Below are 24,688 nucleotides of genomic sequence, written 5' to 3'. Positions count from 1 at the left end.
CTATTAATAATATATAGCCCGCCCTTTTAAAATCCTTAATATATAAATCGGCTAAAAGAGCTATTACTTTTTATTTTTACTTTATTACTCTTACTATTATAATAAATTAGTAAACTTATATTAAGACTATATTACTAAGGGATATAAAGAACGGTAATATTATAACTACTTTTATTATTAAGACGGTCTTAATATAATAGATTAATATAGCCTTTAATTAAATAACTAATAATAAAGTTAGTATACTTATTAATATTTTTTTTAATATATTTTTATTAAGACTTCTTATCGCTTATACTTATTAAAAAAGCTATATAAGATATATTAAGGTAATGCTATATAATAATATATAGAAACCCTATCAATATAGTATTAAATATAGTTATTATAATAGACTTAAGCTACTTAGACCCCTTAGCCCTCTTAGTCCTTAAGGCAAACTTAAGTCCCCTAGTCCTTAAGGGCCTATAAAGAAGCTAGGCTATTAAGGGGATTAAAGACCTCTTAATAATCTTAGAAATAATAAATAGGATAGATAAATAAGCTATAATAGGCGTAATAACTAAGATAAGTATCTTAGAAACGATAGATAAGATAGTAAAGATAGCCGCCTAAAATAAGATAGCCCTTATAGCTTACTTAGTTCTATAGGTCCTTAAGGAGAAATAGGATATTAAGGTAATATTAGCCTCGTTAAAATCTAAGGTCCTATAAGTCCTTAAGGTATTTAATACTTAAGGTCCTCCTAGAGATTAAGGTCTAATAAGAATATAAGGCCTATAAGGTAATAAGTATTAATAGCGGGAAATTATTTTAGGTATTTAAGAGAGATAATATAAATTCCTCTTTTACTTTATAAAAGCCCTTAAGTAAAAGGCTATTTAATATATTAATAACTTAAGCGTAAATATTAATTAACTATTATTGCCTATTATTAACTTTAGCTATATCTATACTTTTTTTATTAGCGTATTTTTATAGCGAGAATACCTTAAGGGGTAGCTTATTAATAAGATATATTTACTTAAGTTACTAAAATATCTATATTTATAATAAAGCTAAGCTAATTTAGATTAATTAAGCTATAGAGTATATTAAGAAAGAAGGCTATTTATTTTAATAAATAGTACTATTATAGCTTATTTTTAAGCTAGGCTAAGTCTTTAAATATTAATATTTAATATATTCTTAATTACTTTTTTAAAGTATTAATTAATATTAAGCCCTATTTAATAATTAAGAGCCTTTATTATTTAAGTAACTATAAAGATTATATATTCTATATATAATAGTCTATATAAATTATAGTTAAAATATTACTATATTATTTTTATAAATATACTTTAAGATTATATTAAAGAGTAGCTATTTTTTATATATTATAATAGCTATATATATTAAACCTATAATAGTAATAATTCTAGTATTATCTTCCTTACCTCTTTTCCCTTTATATATATAAAATAGGCTATTTACCTTATTAAATAATCTATTATTATATTAAGTATCTTATTAAGAAGTAAAGATTAAGATCCTATAATATTTACTAGCTAAAATATAGCTATTATCTTTATTATTTATATATTCCTTAAAAAAGCGCTTCTTTAATAAATATAATTAAAGGTAATACTTAATTTTAATATTATATTATCTTTATAACTTAAGTTATTTTAATTAAGTTTATTAAATTAATTATTACCTTAATTATAGACCCTAGCTTTATAATATAGGCCTTAAGCTTACCTTTAAAATAATAATATTAAGGGATAAAGGTAATAAAAAATAAATTAGCTTATTATTAAGTATTTATTAGCCTTTCCTTTAATCGAGCTTCTATAATTAAGGCTTATACTATAGCTAAAGTTTACTATTAAGGGAATAATAAAAGTAAATTAAGTAATAAAGTAAAGGCTAGTATTACTTTAAGAGCCTTTATTATCGTTATATATATCTTTAATATTATTATTTAAGTAATTAGACTAATTTAATAATAATAGTATTAACCTTAGAGATTAAAAAGTAAGTAATTAAATAGCCTTAATTATTAAAACGAATTAATTAAGGATATCTATAAATAACTACGCCTCGTCCTTTTAAGATAATTAAAAAGGGATAAAATATAATATTAAGCTAATAGGTAATAAAGAGCCTTAAGAGGTATTTAAGACCGTATTTAAAGGTATAGCTTTTAAATTAAGTATAAAAATAGGCTAGTTTACTATAAAGTAAGTTAAGTTACTTAAATCGCTAATAATCCTTAAGATATTAAGTATTTTAAGGGAGACCTCTTATAAATTTATTAGCGGTTTATTAATTTAATATAATTATTATTTCTTATTTATATATTAATTAATATCTTATTATATAGTAGCTATTAACGCTATAAGTATTAAGAATATTAAAAGTAATATATTTAAGTTTAACTCCTTAGCTACCTATTTATATAAACTATTATATAAAATCTAATACTTTTACTAAAGAAAAAAGATATTAAGTAAAGAGTATAATACATAAATAATCTTATTAAATCGCTAGATAAAAAGTAGGCCTTATATAATAAGAGTAAATAGCTTAATATTATATTAACTATACCTTATACTTAAGAGTCTCCTTTAATAACTACTTCGCTAATTAATCTTATATTATAGCTAATTATCGCTTAATTATTATAACTATTATATTATATTAATAGCTAAATATTATACTATATTAAGGTTTACTATTAAATACTACTATTAAATTAGCTTAATCTCTATAATATAAAGTTAATATATTACCTCTTAAATTAACTTAATCCTACTATAATAATTATATTATATTTACCTTATAGTTGATATATAAAGTTTAAATAGCCTTAGCTATTTTCCGCTTTAATTTATTAATATACTTTTATATTAACTTTATTTATAAAACTTAATTAAATAATACCTTTAATTTATATAAGCCTTTATAAAATAATAAAGGGATAATTATAAAGTAAAGTAAGCTAATTGAGAATAGCGAAAACTATTAAAGAAATATTATTATAAATTAATTAATACTATACCTTCTATAATAAAAGTCCCTATAATAAAGTAGCCTCTTAAAAGTATAATTATTTTAAAGTTATAGCTAAAGTATACTCTAACTTTATTAAAGGTATTAACTATATTAATTATAGCGGTATTAAATAATAATTTAATATTCCTATTAATATAAGTTATATTATATAATATTTTTACTACTAATTAAGCTACTTAAGTAATATAATATACTTACTTATATTAATATTAATAGCTAAATAGAAATAAGTTAATTAAATAAAAAATAATAATTTACTTTAAAAGAAAATACTACCTATAAGATACTAAATCAAAATTAATAAATAGGAAATTATATTATTTTACTTAATAAGCTTAAAGATAAATAAATAAACTAATATAGAAAGTATCGCTAATTAAAGTAATAAAGGCATTACTTATAGGTATACTTTAGGCCTCGCTTAGCCTAAAATACTATAGAAAGGTAAAATACGCTATCCTTTAGTTAGAAATAATAAGCTAAAGATCCTATTAGATAAAGGCTTAGCGTAGGGAGGAATAGCGAAGTAAAGGAGGCATAGGGAGTAAGGCAGCTAGCGCTAAAAGGGGGAGGGAACAAGGAGTAAAGAAAGTCGAGAGTATATAGTCGAGGAGGGAGGAGGAGGTCAGGCTATATATATGGGCACGTAGTAATAGAGGGGCACCGTAGGGGCGGGGGTCGAATAGCGGCAAGGGCGCCTTACCCGATCGGGGTGCCGCCATTCCCGGTGGGAGCAATAGCGTATTCTAGACTACTAAAAGTATTTATAGCACACGTTGCGAGAAACGTCGGCGAGCCAGGATTTGTGAATGAGGATTTGTCCAAATGCGGAATCTCCGCCTTGTCGGAGCGTGGAGAAATAAGCTCGAGTCTTGGCCAAAGTAAGAATTGAAGGGGCGAGACGAGAACTAGCGGCACCCGCCTCCGAGTCTCCGACCAGACGCCAGTCGACGATGGCGTGGTCGAAGCAGGGCTGAAGCGTCTCCACGTTGGGACACGTTTGTCATGGCAAAGGACGAATTCCGTCGTCGGCTTTGCCTGCCCTGCTGGAATAGGAAACCTCCGCATTAATGGACGTGGTATGTGTGGTCAGCGCTCGGGCAGCTTCGGGTGGCCGCCGCGCCCTTCTTGGCTCCGTCCGCCAAGGTTGACGCAAGGATGAGCGGATGGAGACCTTGTTGATGAGCATTGATGAAAGCACAACCATCCAGGCAAGCCCTGTGGCCTGCTCGTATGATCGTATCCCCCGTCCATCACCCCCAAGATCAATGCGACTCAAATGCGACTCAAATGCGACTCAACTGGGACTCAACTGGGGTCCGGCGCCGCCTCTCCCGCTTCCAGCCGAGAAATCCCCCCTGCTAGTTGAACCTGTAGACGTGGTCTTCATGTGGCCAAACCGGTTGTTGTCGGTGGAGATGCGGTCCGCCCTTTCGCGTGGCCCGTCGGTCCGACATGCCGTCACGGGGTCCAGGAGATGGCGGTGATTCCCTTTCGGTCTCATCGGAGCAACAACCGTCCCTTTCTGACCCCCGATTGAAATGATGCCCTGAGGAATGTCTGTTCTTTTGCAGACATGATCTATTTCATATGTACATTGATGAAGTCCCGTTGACTCATGCCGGGAAAGCGTCGATCCTCGGTAGTCGAGCCGAGGCCACTACAAGCCACCACCTCCCACCACCATTTCATCTCGGTTGTGTCTCGTCTTTGATCTATCATTGATCTTAACTGTCGTGGCAAGCGCAGCTCAAGGACAGAGATATCAACATCTCATTACCCATATCCTACATCGATTCGAGCTGGGATAGTCGAGGTAAAGACCACCAAATAAGACAATATTGCAGCCACGAGCATCAGTCTGACCAACACTACCCGGCCGTGTATGAAGGCATCGGCCGAAACGCCTCCGTCTGCGGAGAAACCAGCAGCACCATCACCAGCAGCATCTGCAGACATGGCTTCTTGCTCGGCAACCTCGACGGCCACCATTGAGCTCCAGTCCGTCGACGACTTTCCCGGCCACCCTGCTCCAGCGGCCAAACAGCTTGGGGACAGCAACAGCGAAACGCAGCGCCATGTGGGACGCAAGCAGCGGGCGGGAGGTAGTGACCGTGGCGATTTTGGCTCGTCGTCGGACGGCAGGGGTTTGCTCGGCGAGCTGGGCGGTTCGGAGCCGTCCCCATCGCCGCCCATAAGCGTGGCCGAGACGTGGAACGAACCCCGACGCAACTCATACCGCCTCGGCGCTGCTTTCTGGTGCTTTCTTGTCATGGGCGCCAACGACTCGGCCTATGGAGTGAGTGCCCCTGACCCAAGGCGGCGCCGTTCGTTGCCTTGGCCTATGATATACGGAGGTCGATGTTGCTGACTCGAGGACAACATAGCCCCTGATTCCCTATGTAGGTGCTGAACGTTGATGAGATCAACACATGGTGACAGCCGGGCTGCGCGACGGTGGCTAACAACAGGCAGCTCGAGAAATACTATGACCTCACATACATCGTCGTCTCCCTCGTCTTCCTCTCTCCCTTCATCGGGTACGTCGCCTCCGCGCTGCTCAACAACACGCTGCACCACAAGTTCGGCCAGCGCGGCGTCGCCCTCATCTGCGCGTCGAGCCACCTCGCCGCCTACGCCGTCATCGCCGCGCACCCACCGTACATTGTCCTCGTCTTCGCCTTCATCCTCGCCGGCTTCGGAAACGGCGTCGCGGACGCGGCCTGGAACGCCTGGGTCGGGAACCTCGCCAACTCGAGCGAGCTGCTGGGGTTCCTGCACGCGCTGTACGGCGTGGGCGGTGTGGTGAGCCCGCTGGTTGCGACGACGCTGATTACCAAGGCGAACCTGCCTTGGTATACCTTTTACTACATCATGGTGCGGAGACCCCCCCTTCTGAGTCTAGGGGCCGATGCGTCGCGATAATAAACACGGCAGTGCTGACCCTGCGTCATGGAACTATAGATTGGCCTCGCTGGCATCGAGCTTGCCGTCCTGGCCTCGGCCTTCTGGGACTCCAACGGGGCCACTTATCGCAGCGTGTACCAGGAGAGCGAGGCCGACAGCAACAGCAAGCTCATCGAGGCGCTCTTCCAGAAGCCCGCCTCCCGCGTGTGCTGGGTCGCCGCCGTGTTTCTCCTTTGCTACGTGGGTGCCGAGGTGGCCCTGGGGGGCTGGATCGTCACCTTCATGCTGCGCGTACGCCACGGCGAGGATTTTGCGAGCGGTATGTCCGCCGTGGGGTTCTGGCTCGGTATCACCCTCGGGCGCGCTGTCTTGGGGTTTGTGACGCCCCGGATCGGCGTCAAGGTGTCCACAGCGGTAAGGGCGGCGTCTATCCCAAAGGGCTCACCGAAGTTGGCACAAGATGGGGAGCTGACTTACGTTCATCCAGTGCTACATAGGGGCTGTCATGGCTCTGGAGCTCATCTTCTGGCTCGTCCCGCAGTTCTACGTCTCGGCCGTGGCCGTCGCCTTCCAAGGCTTCTTCCTGGGGCCCATGTTCCCCAACGCGGTCCTCGTCGCCAGCAAGTTGCTGCCGCGGCACCAGCACGTTGTGGTGATTGGCTTCGCGGCGGCGTTTGGCGGCTGCGGCGCGGCGCTGCTGCCCTTCCTTATCGGCCTGCTCGCGCAGTCGTCGGGCGTCCGCGTGCTGCAGCCCATCATCCTGGCGCTGCTGGCGACGATGCTGGTCGTCTGGCTACTGTTTCCGCGCATCGACAAGAAACGGGACTGAGGGACAGTGGTATCTGGCCGTCGTGTTGGGTCATTGGGTTGATGCTGAGAGATTCGCGTCATGAACCGCATGGGAGCAGTGCTGCGATCAAATGAAGAAACATGACTCCAGTTGTGAAGATGGAGTAGTGCTTGACATGGGTTATTAGACGGGGTTCTTGAGGACAAGCCGCCATCTTTGGAAGTGACCAGGTCATTGGGAAAGGAGTATGGCGTCGTCTATTCATATGTTTAATGCAAATGCAACTCGTCTTAATGCTCTTGCTCACAGAGTCTTTGTATATCGCCGATGAGAGTCCAGAATAATGCCAGTGTATCTCGTACATGACACCAATAGCTGGTACGCCATCATTCATCAAATGCTCCTCACAAGTCCGACACGGGCTCAACCGCCTTCACCACCTTGGCCGGCGAGCCGATGGCTACGGAAAAGTCGGGGATGCTCCTGGTCACGACGCTGCCCGCGCCGATGGTGCAGCCCTTGCCAATCGTCACGCCAGGCATGATGGTCGTGTTCCCGCCGATCCAGCAGTCGTCGCCAATGGTGACGAAGCTCGCGTACTCGACACCGTCGCGGCGCGACTGCACACCCGTCTCGTGCGTGGCGGCGAAGATGGAGACAAAGGGCCCGAAGAGAACGCGGTTGCCAATCTTGACCATGCCGCAGTCGAGGATGACGAGGCTGGCCGGTCCAGTCGTCAGCTTGACTTGTTTTTCGCCGAGTCCGGAGGCAGTGCCTCATTCACCCCCCCAACACGGGAGGGGGACAATTTTAGAGGGGGTAGAGAAGGGGACGACGCACTTGAAGTTGGAGTAGAAATTGTCGCCAATGCTAATGTTGCAGCCGTAGTCAATGTTGAGCGGCGGCTCAATAAACGGCTCCTTGCCGACGCGGCCGAACATGGCTCTAAGCATGGCTTCGCGGTCGTCGCCGAGGGACTGCGGCGTTGCGTCGTCGGGAAAGTGCGTGTTGTACTTGTGCATGAGGCGGCGCGCGCGGAAGCGCCCGTCGACGAGCTCGGGAGCCAGGCAGTTGTACCTGCGCGTGTGAGGGAGAAGAGAATCTCAGCATTACGGTCATGCTTCGGGGCGCACGGCAAGGCGCATGAGGGGGCCGGAACATGAACGGGATAGCACAGGGAGTCTCACAGCACGCCGGAGATCATCTTCTCGTAGTCATCGCACCACGGCGTGTTGGCGAGCGCCTTGGCATACTCTATCGTCGCGGGGTCCTTTTCCTTGCTCGCCATGATGAGTGACAAGTGCGATGAGGGCGGCCTCCGGGGTGGGATGTTGTAGGTGAACGCGGGCGTGAAGGTGAGGGTGAGGGTGAGGGTGAGGGTGAGGGTGAGGGTGAGGGCGAGGGTGAGGGTGAGGGTGAGAGTGAGGGTGAGTAGCGGTGGTGACGACGTGTCTGGTGTGTTGTTGAACTCACGCACAACATAGTCGGCCGAGCTTGTCCACTGAGATTAAATAGGAAATACAGTGGCGGGATGGGAAACGGGCACACCAGACCACTACCATCCAAGTTACTAACTTGTTAGTTAGCGGGCGCCAGTAGGGATAGGTACACTTGGCAGAACGGATGGGGCTGTCTCGCGCCTCCACCGCTGAAGCACTACCTGCAGCAGCAACCCGTAGCCAAGAAATTCAATGGAGGAGGGGCCTCATACTCACAGTAGTCGATGGGCGGACAAATACCTAACCTGGAGAAACTCCGCCGCTGGGTCCAAAACACACGAGTTAAAAGTCAACTTTAGTTTGGTCACCATGGATGGATGGGGCTTGCAAGTTGTAAGCGCGTCTAGGGTTCCCCCCATCTCAGCCTAATATCGAACGTTGCTACGTACTAACTAACTTAGTATACGAGTGTGCGTACACACGACAAAAGACAAAAGACGGCTTCCACTTCTATGGTCTAGCAGCAACAAGTAGACACGTGCTTCATATCAATGAGGAATCAGTCGAGGTACATGTACCGTCAAGCTGCCCTGGCCAGCTCGACGACTCGCTGAGCCGCCCGCCCAAAGTCCGACTCAACATGCAGGCCTAGGTTGGCCTGCGCCAGCTGCTATGCGTCAGTCTCTTCTTTCATGCCTGTACGTTTATGTTCGTAGTGAACGGAACGAATGGAAGGGGGGAACATGGGGGCATAAGCTCGTGGCATTGACCGGATGGGTGCTCAACGTACCATCTCGAGGCCCTCGGCAGAATTCGTGCCCTGCAGTCTCACCACCATGGGCACGCGAATGTCCAGCTCCTTGCTCGCGTCGATGATGGACTCGGCAATCATGTCGCACCTCGTCAGGCCTTGTGCACGAACACCACGTCAGCAAACTTCCGCACACATACACGCGCGCGCGCGCGCACACACACACACACGGCTTTCCCCCGACTCACCTCCGTAAATGTTGACCAGGATGGCCTTGACGCGCGGGTCCCGCGTGATGATGCCAAACGCCTGCTGCATCGTCTCCTTGGTCGCCTTGCCGCCGGCATCGAGAAAGTTGGAGTTGGCGCCGCCGTGGTGCCCGATGGCGTCGTTTGTCGCCATGGCGAGGCCCGCGCCATTGACCACGTTGCCAATGTCACCGTCCATCCTGACGTACAGCAGCCCGTGGCTCTCCGCCTCGAGCTCGTCGGCCACCTCCTGCGTGCGGTCGCGCAGCGCGAACAGCTCGCGCTGCCGGTGGGCGGCCGAGTTGTCAAACGCAAACGTCGCGTCGAGGCAGGTGAGGGAGCCGTCGGGCGCGCGCGCGAGGGGGTTGACCTCGAGCAGCGTGCCGTCCTTTTGCGAGAAGATCTGGTGCATGGACGAGAGGATGGGCGCGAGGCTCTCCGTCTCGGAGGTCGACAGGCCGACCTTGTCTGCGATTTCGGAAACGAGCGCTGGGGTGATGCCTTTGGTCAGACCGAAATTGAAGGTGTGGATGCTCTCCGGGTGCTCCTTGGCGATCACGTCAATGTCCTTGCCGCCGCCCTTTTTCGAGATGATGATGGCGGGCGCATAGTTGTTGCGGTCGATTGTCATGGCGAGATACCACTCGGCGTCAAAGTGCACCGTCTCGGCCACGTAGAGCTCGTTCACGGCGTGGCCTTCCTTGGGCGAGCGCCTCGTGCGCAGGCGCTGGCCGAGCATCTTGGATGCCAGCGCGGCGGCCTCGTCGGGGTCGCGGACGGCCTGGACGCCGCCCTGGACGCCGTTGCCAAATACACCCTCGGCACGGCCTCCGTCGAGGACCTGTGCCTTGATGAAGCTCGGTCCTGGCGTGGCGATCTGTCAGCGTGCGAGACATGGCACCAGGCAAGGAAGGGCAAAGAATAGGTGGTAGACGCAAAAGCTCACCAAGCTCGCGGACAGCGGAGCGCGCCTCGTCAGGCGTGCGGACGAGCCGACCTTTGGGGACAGGCGCACCAAACTACATCACTGCGTTAGAGGCTTGGGCTTGGATAAGAAAACATGTAAGGACTCAATAGGGAGGGCGGCACCTCGCTGAGAAGCTTGTGCGACTGATACTCGTGGATGCTCAGCCATCGGACCCGATGATACTGCTGCCTCGGCAAGGCCTGTGATGCGAATAGATGTGAACATGGACTCAAGTCAAAGGTCACAGTGGGATTCCTGGATGGCGTACCTTGGCAGTGGACTTGAGTAGTCCATGCGAAGCCCTTTGCAAAACCATGATTGTTTGTCTTGCGCCGTCCAGACCGGGTCAATGCGAGGCTGGTGAATCGCCCGCAGTGTCAATCCCAGATGCCCGTGTGTGTATACTGCACTCTATGTCTTTTTGTAGTGAATGGCCCTCCGGCGTCGGTCATGTCCCGCAGCAGCTCGTGCAGGGGTGAGCACACCACCTAGAATCGCAGCCACCAGACAGGGCCCTGTTGTGCCTGAGTGTTGGCGTCATTCCGGGGGTCTCCGTACTGCTGTCGATGCGGGGGAGGGGACGGCGGGTTCGGCTATATACCAGACGATGGACTCCTATATGTGGTGGGCCACACACCAGTGGCTTATAACCGAGAAGCGGTGGCATCGGCGCAACAGAAAGCGGCCGAGTTCGGTTGGCGCTTCAGTTATGCCAGAATCCGTGAGCCTATGATGCCGGCTTCAGCAGTTGTTCACTATTCACTGGTTTTCGCGTTGGACGTCATGTTGCATGTGATGTCGCCTGTCACAACGTGGATATGTCGGCTACATAACGCATCAGATCAAAGTTATACGGCCATATTGCGACTGGAGAGTCGAGACGCTTGTGGTACTCGTGACATGTTGAGGCTCACGATACTTTGAATGCCGTCAAGGCGACGAAGTACGTTCAAGGTCGCAGGTGCGGCTGGTCCCTCATGCCGCATTAAACACATCATGAAATACCCAAAGCAGAAATAAATCTATCGGATCCGTGTCTATTCAAAACTCTATGTAGCAATCTCTGCTCTCATGCACACCGTGCCATTCTTCTCAGCAACAATGTGATGCGTCCGCTGGCCCTCCTCATCTCCCACCCGTTCCGTCTTGATGCTATACGCCTCTCCGGCGTATATGGGCGACATGGCGCGGTAGCCGATGCTCGCCGGCTCCAGCCCCGCGCCGTGCACGTCGCGCCAGTAGTCGAGAATGTTGATGAGGTTCAGCGGCCCGTGGACGACAAGGCCGGGATGTCCCTCGACCCGCTGGCTCCATTCCTCGTTGAAGTGAATCTTGTGCCCGTTGAACGTCAGCGCCGAGAAGCGAAACAGTCCCACCGGTGACCAGCGCAGCTGCCGCACGGGGAACCCGCTCGCGTCGTCCGAAGCCACGTCCTGTATCGTCGTCGCGGCCCGAGGCACCTCGCCGGTCAGCGACGATGCGCCCTCGCTCGCATGCGCGGGATCCATCTCGGGCCGGAAGATCCACGACCTCCTGTCGATGACGGAGTAGCCCCTCGGCGCGCACAGTTCCTTTTCCACCTCGACGAGCACCATCTCACCGCCTCCGCGGCTCTTCTTGGGCGTCGCGCTCACCAGGCGCGTCCGCTCCTCGACCTCGTCGCCGACCCGCAGCGTCGCGTGCCCCGACGCGGTCGCATCCGGCCACGACATGCGCCCGCCCGCCCACATGCGCCGGGTGAAGGGCCGGGGAGCGTTGAAGGTGCGGTCCGTCCCGTCGGTGCCGAGCTCCGACTCGAGGCCACCCGGCGTGAAGTACACGAGATGGTAGCCCGGGGGGATGGGCGTTCCCGCGCGCGGTGCTTGCGTGGAAATGTCCGTGTCGCCCAGCGTTGTACGGCCGAGCGTCAGGGCAAGTTTTTGAACTTGGTTGGCGTCCAGGATCTGGCGACGGATAGAGACGCCTCCGGCAAAGGTGTCGAGCATGCGCAAGGCGGCCTCGGATGCGGTCGCGCCGCTGGCTGCATGGCGACGCCGTGATGAGCTGAATGCGCGGCGCTGTACAAGTGGCGCCAGCGAGCGCAGCGTCTTGCCGCTGGACATGGCGTGTTACGGTGTGCCGTTCTCCCCCGTGGAGTTGGTGTTCCGGATCGCGTCAGGTCTGTGAAAGATTCGACGGTGAGATTAACGTATGTACTTGGTACGGAACGTCATGTTGTCGGGGTGCATGCGCGGTGAATGGTATTGATGCGAAACAAGGTGTGGTAGCAACTACAATGTCGGTTATTTGCGCTACAGTTGCTTACAGTGGATATTGCCGAGGCCTGGCCTGGACTCCCTAGAGCTGCTGTGATGGGACGCGCTACGCCGGGGGCTCACTTACATGCCAACACGGACAGGGCTTATTCCTGGCGACGCAACATAATGTCAGGTAAAGTCTGCTGGCACTCATTTATTTTATGTTTCTCAACCATCTACTCATCGAATATCATAGCGTCTTCCGTTCATCCGATTCATGTACATGCTTCCCATGCCACGTCACTAGCCTGCGTTGGCAATCCTCTTGAGCCCAGCGATATCGCCGTTAAAGGTGTCAGCATCACCACCCCAGGGCGCCTTATCCGAGTACTGCCAGAAGGTGTAGAAGCCCCAGCCCGCAGGAAGCGTGCCGACGGAGCTCGCATAGCGCGCGACGACGAGGGGGCACTTGCTGCCAAAGGCGGCGCTGTTGCCCGTGCACTGCGTCCACCAGCTGGTCGAGGTATAGATGAGCGGGTAGACGCTCGTGGCGGCGTGGTACGTGTTGACAAAGTCGTTGATCCAGCTGACCATGGCGCTCTGCGACAGGCCGCCGCACGCGCTGCTCGAGGACTGGTACTCCATGTCGAGCATGCCGGGGAGCGTGATGCCGTCCTTGGACCAGCCGCCGCCGTGGGCGATGAAGTACTTGGCCTGCGCGGCGCCCGACGACGACGCCGGGCGGGCGAAGTGGTAGCCACCGCGGATGAAGCCCGCCTTGGTGGCACCCGTGTAGTGCGAGCTGAAGCTGGGATCGGTGTAGGTGGTGCCCTCGGTGGCCTAATGACGGGCATGGATGTCAGCTGGGTTGTTGACTTCAGACTGGAAGAAGCAAGCTCTTCAGCTTGTGTGTGTGTGTGAGAACGGAACGGACCTTGATCATGACGAAGCGGGCGCCGTCGGCAAAGGCCTTGCCAAAGTCGACATTGGGCTGGTAGTGCGAAATGTCAAAGCCCTTGACTGCGGCAGAGGCAACGCCACACAGGGCGGCGACGGAGGCGGCGACAGGAGTGAACTTCATCTTTGATGGGGATGGATGATCTTGTTGCTCAAGTCTTACATGCAAAGATCGGCGGGGAGCTATGCTCACTATATATATCAGGACCTCTCCGCGACGGGGCGAGAGACGCCATCATCGCAACGTTGCCATCGAGTTAAATATAGTACTCGGTAGGTAGTCTCGCGTCGTTCTGCCTCGCTTCGCGATTAGAACCGGCCGACCTTCTCTGTCTGCGGCTAAAACGCCTCTCCCAGGGCCCTGCCGAGCCCATCAGATCCCCTGATCTTACCCCCGTGCCCGAAGCCATGGACGAATCTGGCGATCGACGGCCTCGAGGATGCGCCGACCCAGGCGGCTGGCCCCGCAGAATGCTTCCACGGGCACGGACGATGTCAGCATTCGGCTGCGGGCTCAAAACCTTGGCCAGATTGGCTACAGTAGTCCCCGATTTGCCCCTGCGTAACGATCTAACGCTTGATGATGGCGTTGGGATCGGGGGCGCCCGCCCTTGCCCTGGGCTTATCCGCCAGCCGCCCGCAGTGACGCACAGCTGTGCGGGTAAGTTGTATTCGTCGGGGTACATTACACTACAATGGTTCGACAGTAAAAATAGCTCCCGTTTTGGGGTCCAAGACCACAAGCTGGCATGTCGTGCCTGTTTGACGGCTGGACGAGACGCTTGCCTTCGCAAGGCTCACCACGATTCAGCTGCTGCTGTGAAACCCCCAGCAGACTGCGATGGCCCTGGCAGTGGCTTGAGCCCAGACGGCATTGTCTACCGAGCGGCCCCAGAGCGGACCGCCGATCCGGTGCAGAGTCCCTCCATCTTACTCTTGAGAGCTGAAAGTAACGCGCGCTAACCCTTCTTGCCGGAGAGGCAAACTAACTAAGTTACTTCCTGTGTGTAATTGTGGCGAACTTGGACTTTTAGCTGACCTCCCCAAGAGCTGAGCTGGAGCGATATGCACTGTAACCCAAACGGCGGGTGCACGGCAAAGCCGTCCATGGCTTAAAGCGTCAAATCCGGTGCTGAACGTCTGGATGTCGCGGCCCGCAGCCAGCATCCTGCTGGCCCGATACAGAGAGTCAACATGATCGCTCAAGTCAATGGGCCATCTGAGCAATAAATCTTTTGGCTGGATTGAGACTGCGGATTCCGAACAGAGACGCAACTTTTCGAGCTCGAAAGCGAAAAGGGCTTGCACCTTGGTGTGCCCCAAGACCTCCGGTCGACAACATCATAGTCCGTTGCAGCACGGGCGGACGACAATGGCGTCGGCGGCTTCCCAGCTTCCCAACCTGGACAGAGCTCGGTGACCCTAGTTAGAAACATCGGGCGAGCGGGGTATACATATTCACGCTTCATTATCGGGAGCTTCCGCCGCTTCACAGACATAGACCGTGAGAGTTGGACGGCTTTTCCGATGCCCCTACTGTACGCGATCCTCTGCCGTGGCGAAACATACCTACGCTTGCTACGGCCCTTTAATTTCAGAGCTCAGTGCAGATCCCATTGTGTCGAAAGCTACCGATTGCAGCAGTTGCGGCCGCCGATCGACACATTGTGCGAAAGCTGCGGCAGCGCGATCAGGTGCATCAAGCCGAGGAGCCGCGTCAATGCTTTAGAACAAGTACTCAGCCTAATAGGTCTCGCGGTGCGAACCAAGCGGCGGTCGTGTCTCCAGGCAAGTCTATGCGAAACGATTGGTCTTGGTTATTCACCCAGCCTGAGAGAGTGTTGCGTTCTCAGCGCGCGAATGCTGGACGCTTGGACGGTAGGACAGGGCGAACTGAGAGGGGTAATAAGGTACTCGCAAGAGCTTAGATACATACAGCCAGGGGGCGGAGAACAGGGGAAACACTCCACGGAGGAGTCGGCCTGCCAGGTTCGCGCAGCATCGACGGACTGTTACATCCGTGTCGATCCTGACGATCTGACACGTTTCTCGGCCGAGTCATCTCAACTCATGAACGCGAATCCGGCACGGAGCCCGAACCAAATCGTGAATCTGGGGGGTGGCAGCTGCTGGAGCATTTCCATGTTGCAAGATAGCCAATGCATATAACACATATTTTGCGTGTCAACATCCGATGTCATAGTTGCCGCGCGTATAAGAAAGGTCTCAACTTCGTCAATGAGCAGCTTCGCCAAACAGTCTGCCGGCTACTCTACCCTCCAGTCTCAACCGTCCAGCTTGAACCCCGTCCCCCTCAGGCTCTGGAACACGCGCATGGGATCGTACCTATTCGATACCCGACGCAGAAACGCCAGATTCTCAGCCCCATAGTACCTAAGCGGCTGCTCGTCGCCCCAGGCATAGTTCAAGTAGACCCAATCTATATGAGTACCCTGCTCTCTTTGCCTCTCATTGATCGCCCGCACGAGCTCCCGCGCGACTGGCAAGATCGCGCTTTGGTGGTCCGCAGTGTCGACCGTCGGCACCACCAACCACAGGAGCGCCGGACCGTTCGCGACGACGCGCTCCAGCCCCAGAATATTTCCACCGCGCTTGTTGCCGTTCTTGACCATGGTCTCCGTGACGGGTTGAAACGCGATGAGCGTGGAGAAGTTGGCGTGAGGCGCGGCTGCTTGCATCTTGGGCACATATTCGTGATGGAGCTCATCGATGGCAGACAGAGCTGCAAACGTGTTTGTTACCATGCCGGTGAACCAGTTGGTGCTTGACAAAGGGGTCAGTTCCTCGTCCCTCGTGAACAGAGTTCGGCGACGTACTACAAACCCAGTGGCGTGGCCCCGGAGAACTGGGTGATGACTTCAGACTCGGGCCCCAAGGCAAAAGTGCTCGAGATGTTGGGAATAGTTCGGTACTCGTCAAACGCAGGGCTATTCGCCACCCCGTTGCCGTTGCTGAAGGCGGCTTGTAGGTTGAACTCAGCCTCGCTAAATCCCAGACTGAGAATGCTCTGATCGGGCGAGTCGTCGACGGTACGAGCAGCAAAATTAATGTACGCCTTGAAAAGTCGGTCTCTTTCTGATAGGTTGTAGCTTGTGTAGCCAGCCCATAGCAGGTTTCCAAGAACAGCCCCTGCGGCACCGAGTGCACTGTGAGCCTCGACGTGATCGTCTAGACGTAGCTGTGTCCCATTCGCGCGGTGCACTCACGCTGGTCGATCCTGGTGACGAAGCAAAAGTTACCAGAAGACCCCTTCTGGGCCTTCCATAGGTCCGCGTGCTCGTGCGCGTTTGCGTTGATGACGCTGCCGTTGGCGAGCACGACTTCCCAATTCTCGACCGCGTCGCATGCCATTCCGTGCGAGTTGCTGTGGAAAGAGTACTGCTGCTGTCAGTGTACTAGTCAAATGAAGAAATCGTGGAGTTGGGGATGCGCGGCTATGAGTCTTGATCTCAGTGTGCCACGGATCAGGGCAGGCTCATTTATGTTGATATGAGGATATGCCCCCAGGTCGGAAACTTACACCACCGCCTGTGGTGAAGCCGCCAACACCCACCGCGGATTCTCGAGCTCCCACCACGGTCGCATTATACTTATTCAACGCCTCGTATACGGAACCCCATCGAGCGCCCGGCTGAATCGACACGATCCCTGTATTTGGATCGTAGGCCGTTTTATTCATGTGAGCTACTCACAACCTGTAAGCGTCCTAGTTCTCATTGGACTCCTCTTCGCTCACCCATCTACCCATGTGTCTCACCAAAGTCAACGGTCACGCCCTCGGCGATGCCATTTGAGCCCTTCCATACTGAATGAGCACCTGACTTTATGCCAAAGGGGCATTTATGGCGTGTGAGAACGAGGGCGATGACCTGAACGTCGTATGTGTTTTCAGGGAGCGCCATGCACCAGGCTCGCTGCGCCGCGTTGGCGGAGTAGTACATCTGAAGCTGGGCATCGTAGGCAGCACTTCCAGGAGTCAGTATCTTCCCGTGGAGGCTGTCTCGGCTACACAAGTCGGCACACTGCGCGCCGTCAGTGCACCGCGCGGTCATACGCCGGAGGATAGGAAGCAGACGCAAGAGTGGTGAGGGTTCGAGGCGTCGCCGGCGGCTGCGGCTGCGGACACACACGCTGACAAGACCAGCGAGAGCGAGATCATCGTCAAAAGTTGTTCTTGATAGATGGTAGACGCAAGTCAAAGAGTCGACGGAGTCCCGGATTTGAATGAGGAACTTGAGGTATTAACTTAGTAGACAGTGTCTCGGCGAGTCTGCTTGTCTTGATGTAATTGTGACGCTGTCTGCATGGACCATAATCTTGAATGCAACAGCAGCAGTAGACCAGCCGCGCTGTACTTCGTACATAAAGAGCGCGCAGAGGCCGCGGACATCCCGCCTGAGGCGTCGTTTTGCACAACAGCGACCAAGAAACGAAGCGCAATAAGGTTGATTTTGCTGTCAATGCCCGTTTGTAGCCACCCTACGATTTCGCCCTAATCACAAAATGCTTGTGTCGTATCCATGCAAAGCCATGTCGCCTGACGATGCCGCTCTTCCCCCTTCGACGCTTCAGTCACGACGGACCGAGATGCGAGCTGTATGAGCGCCAATCCATCTCGATTTCGCAATCTTAATCATCTTCCAAAACGGCGCCCACGCCCCCAAAATGGCCGTCACGCCGGTGCACAGAATCATGGGCCCGTACTTGGTCGCGTAGCCCAGCGTCTCACCGGTCAGCGCGCCACCCGCAGATACAAGCGCGCCGCTGACAGGACCGCCCAGGACGAAACCTACGCCCCGACCGCCGAGCAGCATGCCAAATACAATGGCCGTGTCCGTCCCGGTGTCGTCGCGCTTGATCTCGTGCAGCATGCCCGACCACGTGGAGCTGAAGCCACCAGCGAAGAAGCCGTACAGGATGACGAAGACCACCATGTTGGCGAGATGCCGACTGAGGCCCCAGAGAAGAAACACCGGCAGGGCGCTGCCGAGTGAAGAGATGAGTATCACCTTTGTCGCGGACATTCTGTCGCCGAGTATGCCATGGATAACGGCCCCGGGCACGGATGCCAGCGAGAAGAGGGCCAGGAGCACGGGGCCCGTGACGGACGATAGGCCGATGGCGGACGCGTAGCTGGCGAGGTAGGTGCTCGGCATAAGATATCCCAACGACTGGGTGATGATGCCAATCTGCATCATCCAGAACGGCGCGTGGCGGACGAAGCCAAACGACAGCGGTCGGGCTTGGTAGGTCCTCGGCAGCGGCACACGCGGCTTCAGGAAGACGAGTGTCGGCGACGTCAACACGGCCGAGGCCACGGCCCACGACAGCAACGTCGCGCGAAGCCCGAACCGCTGCAGCAGGGCGCTGAAGACGAACGGCATGGCAACCCCGACGGCCGACTTGCCTCCCCACATGACGCCGTAGGCAAAGCCCTTGCGCTCTACAAACCACTCATCCATGTACATGGAGATGGGACTGAAGAGCAGGCCGCATCCGAGCGCGTAAAGCACGCCTTGTGTAGCAATGAGACCCGCGACGGAGCTGACGAACGCCGACGCGGAGATGCTGGCCACGGTGATGACGAGGCCCAACGGTCCGCACCAGCGCCGAAGATGAGGGTAACGATGGAGGGCGAGAAAGGCGACGGGCATCATCAGATACATGATACCCATCTGTGCGGCGCCGATGGACGCAATGGCACCGGGCGTGGCGTCGAGACGGGTCGACGAGCTGCTGTAGTATTCCTGAAAGATGCCAAACGAAACCGAATACCCTGTCTTCTTAGCGACCAGGCGGGGGGGACCGTCAAGGAACGCGCTCGAGGTTGCCAAACTCACCCCAAATGGGAGCTTGAGCGACGGTGCAGCAGGCGAGGGCGAGATAGGCACCGCGTCCGTGATCCGTAGGCGGCAGCGAGTCTCCATGCATGCGCTCCATGCTGGTTTCCGTCATGTCGTCATCGCCGCGTGAGATTCTGCCGTTCTCGTGGCTCAACTCATCGAGCTCTCGGGTTTCGGCGACGGACATATCGAGGAGAGGTGAGGCGTTATGCTGTTGGGTGCATGTAAAAGACAACGATGGCTGGGTTGCCTAAGTAACGCAGAGTGCGATAACTCGATAGAGGCGAAGATCATGAGATGCAATGTCCAAACAGAAGATGACTGTTGAATGTGGGTCGACGCATGGGAATTAACGCGACGTGAAGAATCGCATCCGACATCGCTGTTTTTTGAGGCACTTGTGACGTAGAGGCGGAGCTCGTGTGAGCACTTGCCCAATGGGGCATCGTAACGAAGCGATACGGCGCATCAATGCTGCGGTCGCCCAGGTTCGGATTGGCAGGTGAAGAGGAAACTTTTACTCAATTACTTGGATTCACTGAGAGAGAGGGAGAGCGGGGTCGGCGCTGTCTGAAAGATGTGCTGCGTAGCCATGTACGAGAGCGATTCGAAAGCGGTTCAATCTGAGAGACCACATGCAGCGCAGTTGATATGTCGACATGTATGTTTTGGGATACAGACATGGCCCGCCGTGAAGCTAGAACGTATAAACCTTCAAGCAGGCCTGGAGGCTCTCATTTACAGCACTGCACTTACATCTGATATGAGCATCCAGAGAATCCCCTGTCCCATGACAACGGGACTTACATGTAATCGGCGGAACCATGCCGCTAGAACACAAAGTAAAGCTAGGCACCATATGCAACGAAGATGGTCATTTGTCCACTTCAGTCAGGTACAAGAAGGCTAGGTGGGATGCCTCTTGAATTCTTGCTCAGTCTCCAGTGTGTCCGACGAGCATGCCGACCGCAGCCATCAATGTTGCGGGGTTGAACATATCTTCTGCTTGTGGTCGTATAGTCGGATCATGACAACAACAACATATTCAATAAACACGCACATGCAGCTACACGCGGCTCAGATTGGCCTTTCATTGTTCGTGCTGCCCAAATGTCGCGGTGGGGTTATTGCGGCCTCTCATGACAGCCCCGTGGCATTATTGATGTCGGAACGTGACCCTGGGTCCTGGCAAAGTGAAGGATGAAGCTTACTTAAAGATGGATGAGGGTTAGACAATACCTGATCCAGCGCAGCATCATAGCCGTAACGCATACCCCGGATATGGCGAAACGAGATGGCGACCCCCAAAGTGAGCCATGCTGCTCACATCATCAACATGAAGTCAGGCGCGTGTGCATGTACAGGCTGTCTGGAAACATGAGGCTCGTCATCCGCCTGTCGCGCATATAAAAACCAGTCAATCGAGTCCTACAAGTCCCTTTAACACAAGCACCAGTCTTAGTCTCCACACGCGTCGTGAAAGCCGCTGCGACAGCTGCACCCTTATTAGTCCAGCCGCCGCCCACGCAGGCCTGTCGCCACCGCCATCACCACCAGACGTCTCCGGATTTTCAGCGCCGCCTGGAGAAGTGACCCCAGCCAATCGCCGATTCCCGAACCGTCTGCGCGGCCTTTGTGGCAAGCTGGCAGCGCCGCCACCGGTCGCCCCCCTCCGGGTGTGGGTGGGCAGCTGGCGTTTGACTCGGCGCCACGTCCGTGGGCCGAGGCCCCGCGACCTGGAGACGTTTGGCGGGAGACGTCATGATCAGTCCAGTCCAGCACGAGGCGTCTGTTGCAGACCTGAGAACCGGCAAGTCGGTAGGCACTACTTGCGCCTCCTTGGCTGAACTGCCGTCCGGCCCCCCTTTCCGCCGGGCTCCCCCATCGAGTGCTCTCGTGTGTGACCGTTCAATTTTGGCCACCAGCGCCCCCCGACGAGAGGTCGCGGGCCGATTCCTATATCCATCATCAGCTGAAGCAGCATTCTCGGCAGCACGTAACAAAGCCCCAGGCTTTCGAATGACAGCCGAGCGGCACTCACTAGCCTGCGGGCGTGGTGTCAGCTGTAGCGCTGCCGTGGTCTACACCGGCTGTGTGGAGAGAGACCCCGAAACGGTCCCCGGCGGTCGCGGACCGTGCGACGCTTGGGAGGGCTTGGGTGCTTGGTATGGCATGGTCTCACCCCTCCGTGGCCTAGAGTTCGCCGCCCCTAACTGACTTTGGCGTGGCTGGCGACAAGATTCACTGAGCGGGCATGGCGCAACCAGGATTCCAGTCGAGTCGTTCGACATGGAGTCACGAGCCGTACGTTTGTAAAAGTCGTATATACCCGGTCCCCCTTTGCGCTCGCGACGATTCTTCCTCCCGTGCCTTTTGCGCACAACAGCCCGAACAGCGTCACACTGACAGCGTCGAACGAACGAACGAACGAGATCCCCGGATCATCCGCTTACACCACGGCTCGGCACCGGCAGAGAAGCGCTAGCCCGCCGCCGTCGCCTCCTCGGCTGGGCTGGATGCGATGGATTGGATTGGTCGCGGCGATGGGCCCCTCGCTGTTTTCTCTATCCGCGGCCGCGGCGCTGCCGCAGTGGCTCGGTATCAGGGACGTTGCGCCGCGGGCAGCGGTCGCTGAGATGAACCTGACTATGAGCCTACCGACCTGCGCTGTGAGTGTTTTGCTATAGAGGCCATCATGATCGTAGTGGTCAATAGTCGAGGCGTATGAGTGCTAACGACTTTGGTGGTAAAGGCTCCGTGTCTGGCCTCGGCCGCTGCGAATGCGACATGCACCGCGACGGATCTCGCGTGCATATGCTCCAACCCGGCGCTACAGGATGCTGCCAGGGATTGCGTTCAAGCCAGATGCCCATTCTCTGATGTGCTTGGTACGTGGGCCAAAGCCGTCATCAGCATCAATACAGCGTCTCGTAGCAAACACTGACGATGATGCAGCAGCCATAAATGTCACCCAAACGGCCTGCGGCGCGCCTGTGCGGGACAAGACGTCGCAGATAAACGATACCATCATCCCCCTGGGCGTTGTCACGCTCGTCATCGTCATTGTGCGCCTCGTCTTCAAGCGCTTCTTCAGCACCACCGCGCGGCTCGGCTCCGATGACTGGGCCATCGCCGGCACCGTGGCCATCTGTATCGCTGGCATGGTCATCGGCATCGATGGCCTAACGGCCAATGGCATAGGAAAAGACGTCTGGACTCTGACGACAAAGGAGGTCTCGAATGTCGCTCTCTACCTCTATATCCTAGAGATACTCTACTTTGCTGGCATGTCGCTCATCAAGCTCAGCCTCTCCCTGTTCTACCTGCACATCTTCTCGGGGCCTATTGTGCGGAAACTGCTATGGGCTACCGTCGTGTTCAACATCCTATATGGATTCGCGTTTGTCCTTGCGGCCATTTTCCAGTGCTCGCCTATCGATTATTACTGGCGACGCTATCTCGATGCCGGGCACGGAACGTGCGTCAACATCAACATCTTTGGCTGGCTGAACGCGGCCATCGGCGTCGCCATCGACCTGTGGATGATTGGCCTTCCGCTCAGCCAGGTGATTCCGCTGCGGCTGCACTGGAAGAAGAAGATTGGCGTGGCTATAATGTTTCTGCTGGGCACTTTGTACGTTGTCTCTCCCCTACGGACCTCGCAGGGCAGCGAGCGCTCTACCGGTCGCGAACATCCCCACCAGCTCTCCCACTTGCTTACATGTTGAATGCAGCGTCACGGTCGTGTCGATCCTACGGCTGCAGTCCCTCATACTGTTCGCCAACTCGAATAACCCGACGTGGGATCAATGGGAGACGGCGTACTGGTCCATCATCGAAGTCAACGTCGGCATGATATGCACGTGTCTGCCGTCGCTGAGGCTCATCCTCGTCCGTCTGTTCCCCAAGATCTTCGGCTCGTCCAGAAGGGCGTCGTATGAGAAGGGCAACAGGGAGCCGGCGGCAAGCAAGGCCGGGCACCATGTCGCGATTGATTTGCAAGACCCTGGGTGGCACACTCCCACCGGCGGCGAACACGCGAGCACGACTCAAGACCGTATATGGGGGACATGATGGCAGCCAGAGATTGCGTTGCGTATCGAAATACAGAACGGAGCGGCACGAGAAGGCCTCACAGCTCGGGGGGCAACAGAGCACGCCGTATACCTACATGGGTTGCTATCCCCCTGACGCGCTATGCTCTTCCCTCAGCATCGCCCAAGGCACGCATGGCTGAGACGTTGACGCGCACAATCATCAAGCGCTATACAATCGTCCACGACATCTCAGGCACAACACGATCACATTATGCGGCCTGCCATCACTCAAGACGATCGAGATGGCCTCGTCTCGACCTCGATACAAACACATTGGAAGCGCTCATCCCTGACGGCCGTCTCCGCAGGTACACTTCCTGGGAGATACCACTCTTCCTGAAGACTCACACTTGTCGTCAGCCAAGCCGCCCGAGATGAAGCTGCGCGACCCACCAAGCCGGCTTGTCGAAGCGCAGGCGCAAACCCGTCCAGGTGCTTACCCAAGACTTCAAGGCAAATGGTATGGGGCGTTTCAGCAATCGCAGCGCAATGAATCACATGCGTATTGCTCGGGTTCTTCACGACGTACTCTAAAAGGCCTGCCCTGGGGGAAATTAGCAGGATTCCGATGTCATGTTCTATCGGGGTCTATTCCGGTCCAATGAATGATAGCAAAAGGGACCATAGCATCGTTCGCAGAGTGCACGTAATATCGAGAACAGAGGTTCGAGACTCCAGTCTGGACCGCTTGTACGACGACCTTGCTTGCCTACTCTGCTCCTGTCCAACATCGTCTTTCGTCACATCAATGCCCGCGCTGGCATATGACAACCACACACATGTGCTCTTTATATTGGTACCACTTGGCTCCTAGCATTCCACTACTATACAGCACCGCGGGCCGCAAGTCCCTTGGCGTAAATGTTGTCGCTGCCGTGACCAGGCCTCGCCCAGCCATTTATGCGATTCGCTTCAACATCGGGCTCGACTGTCATCAATTGCACGGGAAAGGTGGCACGACATTTGGACGGAACCATAAAGTACAATGAATGGAGCTGCAAAAGTACCGACGTGCGGCCATTGATGGCCGTGGTGGCGAGACCTGGCCAACACTATGCATAATTATCGCGTGGAGAGCGTGATTCGAGGCTCTGGCTGTGCTATGCTATTTTTATTTATTTTAATGTCCGCGTGGGTCCGAGAGTGTTCGATCCGGCAAGGTCTATACTATTTGATGTGACGTCGCATGAATGCACACCGAGCGGCACATGGAAACGACCGGAGAATGGCGGGGAATCGGGGATGGGTGCTCGGGTTATTATGCGTGGCCTTCCCGCACCTTAGCATATGTATTAATCGGTTCAATTTCCGTTACTCGGACGGGGCAGTGCTCCACGACAAACGTCTGGTGAGATCCCCAGTTATCATTAC

The 24,688-nt window shown here is 52.7% G+C and overlaps 8 protein-coding genes across 11 annotated transcripts; 2 read left to right on the top strand and 6 right to left on the bottom strand.

The window, feature by feature from the left end:
- The first annotated feature begins 4,383 nt into the window (after nucleotides 1-4,383).
- On the top strand, nucleotides 4,384-7,040 carry JDV02_003039 (uncharacterized protein). Of its 3 annotated transcripts, XM_047984124.1 has the most exons (6): nucleotides 4,384-4,876; nucleotides 4,952-5,359; nucleotides 5,448-5,462; nucleotides 5,536-5,937; nucleotides 6,025-6,381; nucleotides 6,455-7,040. In XM_047984124.1, exons 2-6 carry the CDS (start codon nucleotides 5,018-5,020, stop codon nucleotides 6,794-6,796), a joined length of 1,458 nt encoding a protein of 485 aa, XP_047840097.1. In that variant the 5' UTR covers nucleotides 4,384-4,876; nucleotides 4,952-5,017; the 3' UTR covers nucleotides 6,797-7,040. The 3 variants fall into 3 exon arrangements, with proteins under 3 accessions (XP_047840097.1, XP_047840095.1, XP_047840096.1); XM_047984122.1 differs by having other exon boundaries at nucleotides 4,384-5,359; XM_047984123.1 differs by having other exon boundaries at nucleotides 4,617-4,876; nucleotides 6,025-7,040.
- Nucleotides 7,041-7,161: 121 nt separating this feature from the next.
- On the bottom strand, nucleotides 7,162-8,045 carry JDV02_003038 (uncharacterized protein; the record flags this gene model as incomplete). Its single annotated transcript, XM_047984121.1, has 3 exons — nucleotides 7,162-7,477; nucleotides 7,598-7,834; nucleotides 7,945-8,045. The coding sequence occupies 3 exons, from the start codon at nucleotides 8,043-8,045 to the stop codon at nucleotides 7,162-7,164; spliced, it is 654 nt and encodes a 217-aa protein (XP_047840094.1).
- A 533-nt stretch (nucleotides 8,046-8,578) lies between these two features.
- Nucleotides 8,579-10,699, bottom strand: JDV02_003037 (uncharacterized protein). The gene is made up of 5 exons (XM_047984120.1): nucleotides 10,431-10,699; nucleotides 10,142-10,362; nucleotides 9,196-10,059; nucleotides 8,987-9,105; nucleotides 8,579-8,863 (listed from the first exon to the last, which is right to left on the bottom strand). The coding sequence occupies exons 3-5, from the start codon at nucleotides 9,932-9,934 to the stop codon at nucleotides 8,777-8,779; spliced, it is 945 nt and encodes a 314-aa protein (XP_047840093.1). The 5' UTR covers nucleotides 9,935-10,059; nucleotides 10,142-10,362; nucleotides 10,431-10,699; the 3' UTR covers nucleotides 8,579-8,776.
- A 371-nt stretch (nucleotides 10,700-11,070) lies between these two features.
- Nucleotides 11,071-12,389, bottom strand: JDV02_003036 (uncharacterized protein). Its single transcript, XM_047984119.1, has one exon. It carries the CDS (start codon nucleotides 12,262-12,264, stop codon nucleotides 11,212-11,214), a length of 1,053 nt encoding a protein of 350 aa, XP_047840092.1. The 5' UTR covers nucleotides 12,265-12,389; the 3' UTR covers nucleotides 11,071-11,211.
- A 198-nt stretch (nucleotides 12,390-12,587) lies between these two features.
- On the bottom strand, nucleotides 12,588-13,726 carry JDV02_003035 (uncharacterized protein). Its single transcript, XM_047984118.1, has 2 exons — nucleotides 13,334-13,726; nucleotides 12,588-13,239 (listed from the first exon to the last, which is right to left on the bottom strand). The coding sequence occupies exons 1-2, from the start codon at nucleotides 13,478-13,480 to the stop codon at nucleotides 12,703-12,705; spliced, it is 684 nt and encodes a 227-aa protein (XP_047840091.1). The 5' UTR covers nucleotides 13,481-13,726; the 3' UTR covers nucleotides 12,588-12,702.
- Nucleotides 13,727-15,294: 1,568 nt separating this feature from the next.
- On the bottom strand, nucleotides 15,295-16,325 carry JDV02_010846 (uncharacterized protein). Its single transcript, XM_047992584.1, has 2 exons — nucleotides 16,194-16,325; nucleotides 15,295-16,140 (listed from the first exon to the last, which is right to left on the bottom strand). The coding sequence occupies exon 2, from the start codon at nucleotides 16,119-16,121 to the stop codon at nucleotides 15,642-15,644; it is 480 nt and encodes a 159-aa protein (XP_047840090.1). The 5' UTR covers nucleotides 16,122-16,140; nucleotides 16,194-16,325; the 3' UTR covers nucleotides 15,295-15,641.
- An 807-nt stretch (nucleotides 16,326-17,132) lies between these two features.
- Nucleotides 17,133-19,593, bottom strand: JDV02_003034 (uncharacterized protein). 2 transcript variants are annotated; one of them, XM_047984117.1, is made up of 2 exons: nucleotides 19,218-19,593; nucleotides 17,133-19,153 (listed from the first exon to the last, which is right to left on the bottom strand). In XM_047984117.1, exons 1-2 carry the CDS (start codon nucleotides 19,405-19,407, stop codon nucleotides 17,946-17,948), a joined length of 1,398 nt encoding a protein of 465 aa, XP_047840089.1. In that variant the 5' UTR covers nucleotides 19,408-19,593; the 3' UTR covers nucleotides 17,133-17,945. The 2 variants fall into 2 exon arrangements, with proteins under 2 accessions (XP_047840089.1, XP_047840088.1); XM_047984116.1 differs by having other exon boundaries at nucleotides 17,133-19,593.
- Nucleotides 19,594-21,763: 2,170 nt separating this feature from the next.
- Nucleotides 21,764-23,294, top strand: JDV02_003033 (uncharacterized protein; the record flags this gene model as incomplete). The annotated part of the gene is made up of 4 exons (XM_047984115.1): nucleotides 21,764-21,889; nucleotides 21,973-22,108; nucleotides 22,176-22,854; nucleotides 22,955-23,294. The coding sequence occupies 4 exons, from the start codon at nucleotides 21,764-21,766 to the stop codon at nucleotides 23,292-23,294; spliced, it is 1,281 nt and encodes a 426-aa protein (XP_047840087.1).
- Between the last annotated feature and the right edge of the window lie 1,394 nt (nucleotides 23,295-24,688).

The sequence above is a fragment of the Purpureocillium takamizusanense genome, chromosome 2 (assembly GCF_022605165.1).
Source record: "Purpureocillium takamizusanense chromosome 2, complete sequence".
Classification (NCBI taxonomy): Eukaryota; Fungi; Ascomycota; class Sordariomycetes; order Hypocreales; family Ophiocordycipitaceae; genus Purpureocillium; species Purpureocillium takamizusanense.
Note: the sequence above shows the minus strand (reverse complement) of the source record. Positions and strands in the feature narration are given on the sequence as shown.